General features: G+C 40.8%; 1 protein-coding gene across 1 annotated transcript; it reads left to right on the forward strand.

The window, feature by feature from the left end:
* The first annotated feature begins 3,191 nt into the window (after positions 1 to 3,191).
* LOC126236742 (uncharacterized) lies at positions 3,192 to 8,919 on the forward strand. Its single transcript, XM_049946280.1, has 3 exons — positions 3,192 to 3,246; positions 6,534 to 6,881; positions 8,604 to 8,919. The coding sequence occupies exons 1-3, from the start codon at positions 3,241 to 3,243 to the stop codon at positions 8,874 to 8,876; spliced, it is 627 nt and encodes a 208-aa protein (XP_049802237.1). The 5' UTR covers positions 3,192 to 3,240; the 3' UTR covers positions 8,877 to 8,919.
* The last annotated feature ends 808 nt before the right edge of the window (positions 8,920 to 9,727 follow it).

Consider the following 9,727-nt stretch of genomic DNA (forward strand, 5'->3'; position numbering starts at 1 on the left):
ACATTGATACCAATGGTCTTCACTTCGAACACGTTCTGTAAATGGACGTTCATGCCACCTTTGCAACCTTCGTTGACTTTCAAAGTCTTTACTGTTACAGATCACGTCTCGATAACGGCTATCAGAAAATAAGCACCAAACTATAGCATCCCATTTAAAAAGAAACAAAGTTGACTTTCATATCTCTGAAGCGACGCCACCTAGCAACAAAAATCATCATATTATGTACCCCGTTGTCCCATGCAATTTTTGTCTGACAAACTTTTCAGCTCCTATCATATTTTCGGAGTTATTCTTGGTGGTAGTAATTAGTGACTCACGCTGTATACTAGGATTAAAGTCTTGAACAGGGTTATTAAAGTAAGTATTTCTACAATAAAATTTTATCAATTAATTATAATGAGATAATATAATAAAATTCTCACAGGAAGAATTGGAAATTTCATGGTGGATGAGGGTCTCCTTGTAGTTGTCTGACAGATAAAATTTTGCACGTATTGTTTTGCATTTGTCCTTTTCATTGATAGGAACAAAATAGGAGGGTGGTAGCTGACAGATTAAAAAAAAAAGGTTTCATATCTTGGTCTTCATTCAAAATTACTATGCCACCAAAGAGTACTAATTCACGAATCTTTGATGCATTAGGATTTACCCCACCTAATGGTTTTTCAGTAGTCTCCAGTAGCAACACATTTCAAAAACCTCTCTTCATACCTTGTGTGAACTGTTTCGTAATCTAATTAATTTTCGGAAAAAGCTATAACCGAAACAAATAAGAGACTAATTCCTAACATTTACTTTTACATCAGATTTGAACCAATTTCTGTTTCTCAAGTACGCTTTTCTAGCTTCTGCCAGTCCGCATTTTATGACATTTCTACTTCGCCCCTCTGCATTTTACATCCTGTGTAATCTGATCATCATCATTTACTTTGGTGCTTAAATGACAAAACTCTTTTACTACTTTCAGTGCCTCATTTACTAATCTAATTACGCCAGAATCGCCGGACTTAATTCGGCAACAGTCTTTCGCACTTGTATTACTTTCGTAGATAATTACTTTTCAAAATTTTATTCATTTCCTTTAATTGATCTCTCTAGCCTTTTGCAGTCTCTTGCAGAATTACAATACCTTCAACAACTGCAAAACTTAGTTTCCTCTTACGAAATTTTAATTCCCTTTCCTAAATTGATGTTAGGTACCTTAGCGTCTATCTCAGCGTACTGAATGAATATCATTGACTGGCTACAACCTTGTCTCACTCACTTATCAGTTAATGCTTCCATTTCATAATCTAGAAATCGTATAACTTGAGACTTGATTCTGTACAAGTTGTAGATAAACTTCCGCTCACTTCTTAGTACCTACTCTCTTTACAATTTCAAAGAGTGCATTCCAGTGAATACTGTCGAAAGCTCTCTCTAAGTCCAAAAATACTGCGAGCGTACAGTTCCCTTCCAAGATAAGTCATTGTGCGAGCACTGCCTTCGGTGTTTCTACACTTCTCCCGAAATCTTATTTAACTTCCCAGAGGTAGTTCCGTATCAATTTTTAGATCGTCTTTAATGAACTCTTGTTAGTATTTTCCTACTACGATTTACAAAACTAATAATTCGGGTTATATTCAGGGCTAACAACATCATTTCTTTTGTTTACGTAGACTGCAGTACGCTAATATGCGAATGAGCCACTGAGTGAATTATTACAGTAATTAAGACACTTGATTCGCGTTCGGGGATGGGCCACGCTCATCTAGATATTAACTGATTTCCGTGAATAGTCATCGTCGGGACGTTGACCTCAAATATTTCTTACGGTGAGTTTATAAAATAACTATTGCACATTTTTTTTGTCTAGATCGTGAGTTTATGGAATGCTGTTGTGATGACCCAGTACTTGATTGTACGACATGGGACATGTTGCTATGTGTCACGATATATTACCATCTGAAAATGTTTGCGGCCATAATCGAAACAAGTGATGTCATTTTATAAAGTCGCGATCTAGACAAATAATGTTTACATTGGAGGTTAAGATCGTTCTTCCACATTATTTTTTTTTTCTGATTGATTTGAAGCAGCCCGCCACGATTTTCGCTCCAGTGAAGATTTTCTCATCTCAGAGTAGTACTTGCAACCTATGTCCTCTACTGTTTGCTGGATGTATCCTAATCTGTGTCGTCATCTACAGTTTATACCCCCTTCAGCTCCCTGATGTCTTAAGAGATGTCTTATCATCCTGTCCCTTCTTCTTGTCAGTGTTTTCCATATACTCCTTTCTTCACGGATTCTGCGAGAATCTCCTCATTCCTTACCCTATCAGTCCACCTAATTTTCAACAGACTTCAGTAGTAAAAAATCTTAAATGCTTTTATTCTTTTCTGTTTCGGTTTTCCCACTGCCCATATCTCACTGCAGTGCAATGCTGTGCCCCAGACGTGCATTCTCAGAATTTTTCCCCAAATTAAGGCCTGTGCTTCATACTAGGAAATTCCTCTTGGCCGAGAATGCCTTTTCTGCCAGTGCTAGTCTGAATATTATGCCCTCCTTGGTCGGCCCGTCACGGGTTATTTTGCTGCGTAGTTAGCAAATCTCGTTAACTGTCTACTTCGTGATCTCCAGTTCGGATGCTAAGTTTCTGCTGCTTTCCGTTAGTATCGCCTTCCTTCGATTTACTCTCAGTCGGTATTTTGTACTCATTAGATATTTAATTCCAAATGGCAGATACCGTAATTCAATATCTCTTTCACTGAAGATAGCAATATTATCGGCGAATCTTGTAATTGGTATCCTTTGACTCTGATTTTTAATCTCACTCTTGAAACGTTAATTTATTTCCGTCATTGCTTCTTCGATGTACAGATTGTACAGTAGGGGCGAAAGACTACATCCGTGCTTACAACTGAGAACTTCTGACAATGATGAGCCTTATTAAATAAGTATTGGTATCAGTAGCAATATAGACGCCTGCTGTGCCAACAATCAGTGAGGTGCTAGCAACAGTATTGATGTGCAGCACGGCGAAGAGAGAGATCGTGAGGTAATGAGGTGGGTGGGGCATCGCGGCCGTGACCCGTGATCGCGCAATGCACCGCTGGCGGACGCGAACGGGGAGCTCACCTGCGACGTCATGTTGGCAGAGCCGCCAAGCAGCTCCGCTCCGTATAAAAGCCACCCCGCGCTGCTCTCCCGCACCACATTCGTCCAGTCCAGCAGACGCAACAGGTGCATCGAGCAGCCATGCAGGTGAGTGGTCTGCCTCGGCGATTATTGTTTCCCACCACTGGAGTTGTCTTGTTCGGGTCTATGGCTGTCTGTAATGGCCGCCTCGTCGACGGGATTACTCGTAATCTCGTCTTTGCAATGAATGACGTTTGTCTTTGGGAACTTTTGGTCAAATGTGTGAACGGTGTGACAATAAGACACCTTAGCATCTACACAATGGATCTTGTCCGAATTTTTATAGCCAAATGAAGAGTGGAAAATGGACAAATAGGGTATGAAATCGCCGAGCTTGAGGCTTGCAAAGAAAACCTGGAGGTAAACAACGTAATTCAGAAAAAATTAATTCGTAATTTGAGTTGAAATTGAAGTATTTCACGAACAGTTAGTTCCGTTGGTTTTAGCTATGTAAATGTCGTGACAAAAAGGTCAACTCTTCGAAGGATAGTTATTTTGTGCAGAAAAGTTTCATTGGACTCATATTTAACCTTCAAAAGGGCATCGTTCGGATTAGATTCTAAATTCAGTACATGATGCATTGTAGAAAACATGGTTCCTGAACAAGATTTGAAAATTAAAATAAATTAGAGTAACCAACCAATTGTTTTACGAAATATTTTGTCTGAATATACATGACAAAATCGGTTAGTGAAACATTTGATATGCCTTTGAACTCAAAATTCTCTGTCACCATATTATTCGCTGTACGTTATTTCGAGAATCATCCAAAGGAGTGTCAAACTGTTCTCTAATTTATTTTTTTCTTAATTTTAGGCAAATCATTGCACTAAACATTTCATAGATCTTAATTTTCAGTTTTTAGAAATTAGCTCTGTACAAAAAGATTTTGTGAATTTTAAGCTATATGTAAAGTACCATCTTAGGTATTGTTCAAAATATGCTTCAAATGTTAACACCTTGATCGACATCGTAAGAATTTAAGAAGTTCTCTGGCACATGACAAAACTGTTTCAGTAGCTACAAGCGAAATCGAACTTTATCGGATGGTAATTGTCTGCGACTTAATGACGTCAGAAATTACACATAAAAGCAGGATACGAATAATAAAGAACTAAAAAGCATCTGAGATCGTTCTTTACACACACACTTTAAAATATCAACGGTTCCGGCAATGGAACCTGTAGAACGTTCATACTGTTACTTTAGAAGTTTGTCCCGAAAGGGGTAAGATGAAAATCGGCGTGACCTACATGAATCTTCATCTATAACTAGCTTACAGTTCTCATAGAGGGTACAAGATAATGAAAGCTCTCTTTGGCTATTCATTTGTCTTAATAGGAAACTGTGCTTCGTAGTGATAGCATGTATATTTGCCATATTCCATCTGTCTGGGAGGAGTAGGTTATGCGAAGCTGTTTTCAAGGTCTACTATTTTCGTAAGGGCGTTACAGTAAACTGTTAAAGTGTAGGACCAGTCAGTTACTATTTGTGAAAGCAACAACAATGAACGTCGCCAGACGACTTACGTCATTTAGATGCTAAGGAGAAACTAGCCATCCGGACCTACCTAACTACAATTTTTGTGATTCTTCTGGAGTCACTTGAGACAGTCCTAGGCATAGTCTTTCGCCATAGTGTCACGTCTTACACTCTTAAAACAAGATAAAAATGAAATGAATCACCATGGAGTAATTGCCAAATGGAGGGAAAACAAATGAACAAATGATTACGATTTCCGAAAAAAAATTAATGATTTCATGAAGAGAAAGAGCTTGACTCAAATTCTGCCCCGATGCAAGCAGTTTTACGGCTTGGCATTGACTGAGTTGTTGGGTTTCGTCCTGAAGTTATCGTGCCAGTTCTGTCGGATTGGCGCGTTAGATCGTCAGAATCCCGAGGTAGCAGGAAAACTTTGCCCATAATGCATCACAAGTGGGGAGGCATCTGGCGACCATCCTGGCCGTGACAAGGTTTGGCAATAACGAAGACAAGCAATAGAAACCCTTGCTGTGTTCGGGCTGGCATTATCTTGCTGAAATTCTACTCCAGGATGGCTTGCCAAGAAGGCCAATAAAACTGGGCATAGAATATTATCGACGTACCGCTGTGCCATTAGGGTTCCGCGGATGACAATCAAAGGAGTCCTCCTACGAACAGAAATGGCACGTCAGATCATCACGCATGGTTGTCGGGACATATGGTGGTTGAGAGGCAGGTATCCCACTGCTGTCTGGGATACGTCCAGACACGTCTTCGTCCTGGAATGTCACTGACTGGAGCAGAACTGTCTTCAGTGATGAGTCCCGATTCGAGTTTAGTGTCGATGATTATGCGGTTTCTTGACATTTAGCATTCTTTCACCCTTGTTCGACAAAAGCTCTCTTCTGGAAGTTAACAGATTTGTTTCATCATTATATAAAGGTTCATTTTTGTATACAGATGTAGTAATTTGATTTTAAGAGAACATTCACAAACCGCACTCAAGAGAACATAAAAACTTTGCATAATTATCAATACGTCAGTAATATTTAAACAACACTTATTAAATGTGTAACTAACATCAAATATGTATTTATGAAAACTATGATAGAAGTGAAGACGTTCAATCAAGAATAAGCAGAAGGATTAAGATAGATTAATCGTGACCAGTAACCTAATCTGGGCTAACCATAGTCTCATAGCAGGGCTATCTCTAATGGTTCCAAAACACTGAATGATATTTTCATACAGGCATATTTGAATAATTTCAGTTACTTTCATAATGTCTGTCATTAGAAAAACATTAATAATATCAAAAGCAAATGAAATATACATTCATTTTCGACGTGGATAATCGCATGAAAAAATTAGTGTCCTATCACTAATCGAGATAAGGTGCTCTTTTGGAAAAGTAGTATGTGCCACTGTACGGTTTTAAATTAATCTGTATAAGGGGCAATCAAATGAAACTTAGATGGCAGAGAAAAAGTAAGTTAACTGTTTATTATTTGAAAATTAAGCCATGTAACTGTTAAAAACATTTTCCCTCTGCGAGACAACAGAGTCAGTGCCTTCACGAAAAAGTGGTTACAGTTGCATATGGAAGCAAGACTGTTAGAGGGCATGCACCACTACGTCTGACGCAAATTAGCAGCCACGGTTGTCTTTCTTCATAGCTTCAAAAGCATGTAAGTGGCATGGGTGAAGGGGGAGCGGGGTGCATCTGGACTCTATGGAGATTGTGTATGGCTTCCCGGCATAGTCGAAACAACCTTGACAATATGTGGGCGAGCCCACAAAAGTTTTCATTTGACTGCCCCTTTTACAAAAGTTCTAGTTGGTCACTACCAGTTCACCATCGCCTTCTGCAGGCCCTTCTGGTATTCGTCTTGGCGTCGCTGGCGGCGATGGCCGCGGGCGAAGCGCCCTCCACCAGCTACGGCGCGCCCTCCCGCCAGCTGCCGGGCCAGCCTCAGCGGCTCCAGGCGCAGCAGAAGCAGCAGCAGCAACCGCAGGCCTTCGCCCAGTCACAGGCGCAGCCGTCATTCGCGGCCCCGCAGCCAGTCTCTGGATTTTCTGCAGCCAGCTTCCGCCCACAGTTCTTCATTCCTGCACAGGACTTCTCCCGCCTCACTGACTCCTACCACCTGCCTACGTTCACTACCTCCGCCCCCACCACCACTGAGGCTGCCACCACCACTACTGAGGCTCCTTACAACGTAAGTATATTAGGACAAGGGCCATGTATCCAAACTGCATTAAATCTTGACCCATTCACTTTGTGTTAAATTAACATCAGATCCACATGCAAGTATTATGAAAATGTTCCGTGTATTCAATTAGAGATCGCTAGAGGTAATACGACATTTCATGCGTGAAATACGATTGAGAACGTTCAGAGAGTCTGCATTTGTGGTCGATCGTAGAACGATTCTGCTGCCACCAACGCACGTTTCGCTCAAGGATCGCGAATAGAAGATGAAAGACACAGGGACTGTAAACGTAAATGTAAGCGTAGAACTAGGCAGCCTATATAACGTTTCATAAGACTGGTTTCTGTCGAACAGGGACACCTTGAAACTTAAAATTAAATACGTGGGTTTTGATATCACTGATTTCAGCTGGTGCACATCCTTGCAGTGGTAGACAACCTCGTGATAAAAGTAACAACTTTCCTGTTTTCTATTCGGTCGAAACAGGTCATAACAATTCAACTAAACTAGGTGTAGGCTTATATTCATACAATCTACATACATACTCCGCAATCCACCATACGGTGCGTGGCGGAGGGACCTCGTACCACAACTAGCATCTTCTTTCTCTGTTACACTCCCAAACAGAACGAGGGAAAAATGACTGCCTATATGCCTCTGTACTAGCCCTAATCTCTCTTATCTTATCTTTGTGGTCTTTCCGCGAAATATAAGTTGGCGGCAGTAAAATTGTATTGCAGTCAACCTCAACTGCTGGTTCTCTAAATTTCCTCAGTAGCGATTCACGAAAAGAACGCCTCCTTTCCTCCAGAGACTCCCACCCGAGTTCCTGAAGCATTTCTGTAACACTCTCGTGATGATCAAACCTACCAGTACCAAATCTAGCAGCTCGCCTCTGAATTGCTTCTAAGTACTCCCTCAATCCGACCCGATAGACTAGGTGCTCAGTCCGCAACCGCGCGGCTGCTACGGTCGCAGGTTCGAATCCTGCCTCGGGCATGGATGTGTGTGATGTCCTTAGGTTAGTTAGGTTTAAGTAGTTCTAAGTTCTAGGGGACTGATGACCACAGATGTTAAGTCCCATAGTGCTCAGAGCCAGAGCCGACCTGATAGGGATCCCAAACGCTCTAGCAGTACTCAAGAATTTGTCGTATTACTGTTTTACAAGCGGTCACCTTTACAGATGAGAAACATTTTCACAAAATTCTACCAATGAACCGAAGACAGCTATCCGCCTTACCCACAATTGCCATTACATGCTTGTCTCACTTCATATCGCTCTGCAATGTTACCCCCAAATATTTAATCGACGAGACTGTCAAGCGCTACACTACTAATGGAGTATTCAAACATTACGTGATTCTTTTTCATATTGTTCTATATTAATTTACATTTATCTATATTTAGAGTTAGCTGTCATTCTTTACACAAATCACAAATCCTTTCCAAGTCATCTTGTATCCTCCTACAGTCACTCAACGACGACACCTTTCGGTACATCATAGCATAATAACCAAACAGATGCACTGCTATCCTCCCTAAAATAATAATGAAACCAGGCCATTTCAGTTAGTGACCTCTTAGTGTTTGCCAGAAATGAAATACTCAAGAAATCTGAAATTCACTACATAATCGCCAAACAGCTATGGACAGCAACGTTTAGAATATAGTGTACATTTGGTCCTTCAACCTGTAGTCTAATAATAAAGTTGCTTCCTCCGCACACAGTACGGCAAGGAGGAGCTGCGTCAGGCGGAGGAGAGCGGCGTGTACTACGTGCTGCAGCCAGACGGCCGCCTGCAGCGCATCGCCTACGCCCACGGTCCCGCCCCCATCTCCGCCGCCCCCCAGCAGCAGCGCGCCGCCTCCAGTGAACTGTCTGCCCTGCAACAGCCAGCGCTCACCCCCGGCTACCTGGCGCGCTTCCAGTACCAGGACCTGCACCCTGCCGGTGCTCCAATCTACTCTTACAAACAACCTGAGCTCGTGCGCATCAACTAACCTTCCTCATGAATTGTAGTTCCACAACAAGACATCGTTTTCAAATGATAACCATACAAAACAAATCGCTTGATTACAATACGTCTTTTCATATTTTCGTTCATTGTTGACTACTGTTGTAAGATCTGTAATCTATATTAAATATTTTTTACCAGGTATAAAGATTTTGCTTAATAAACAATGTTATCAGTGCTTTACCTTCCAAATAATATGGTCCGGCAATGGTAACTGCAGTTGTTACATGCTGCAAATGTAACATACTACCTGTCAAATAAGGCACTGTGGAGTGTCTCCAACTGTGTAGACCAACTATTAGTTACCTGATAATGTAGAACAACTCATACATCCATTTGATGGGAACATGTAAAAATATTTTTTTTGTAAGTAAGAACCATTTTTTTTTACGATGAAGGGATTTTAAAAAGTATAATAACATACAATTATTCTGCTCATGAAGAGAAAAACTGTAATTTTCTTTTGGGACTGAAATTATACAGAAAGGAAATGAAAAGAAGGAGATGTGGGACAACATGGTCAGACAGGAAGAAATAGATAGGAAAGCCAACTGGTATACGACTGTACAGTGTCCAATGTAATAACTCCAAAATACTTTATTTAAAAACCATGTAAGGCTCTACACGTGGACACACGAATAAATTTCAGTAAGTAAGGAAATGACAAGAGTAGATGAAACCAAACTTTGAAGTGGAAAAGAGTTTCAAAAGCAGACACCGAGTCTGACCATAACTTACGCATTATGAAGTGTAGACAAAAGTAGACCATATGTAGGTGGGAGTCGTAAACTGAAATAACAAATGGTTGTTGCTAATTTTCAAGGCAGCATTCGACAA

This window comes from Schistocerca nitens, chromosome 1 (genome assembly GCF_023898315.1).
Source record: "Schistocerca nitens isolate TAMUIC-IGC-003100 chromosome 1, iqSchNite1.1, whole genome shotgun sequence".
Taxonomy (NCBI): domain Eukaryota; kingdom Metazoa; phylum Arthropoda; class Insecta; order Orthoptera; family Acrididae; genus Schistocerca; species Schistocerca nitens.

Coding starts and splice junctions, on each gene's coding strand:
- LOC126236742 (XM_049946280.1), top strand. Junction 6,882..8,603: donor CTACTGAGGCTCCTTACAAC/GTAAGTATATTA, acceptor CTCCGCACACAG/TACGGCAAGGAGGAGCTGCG.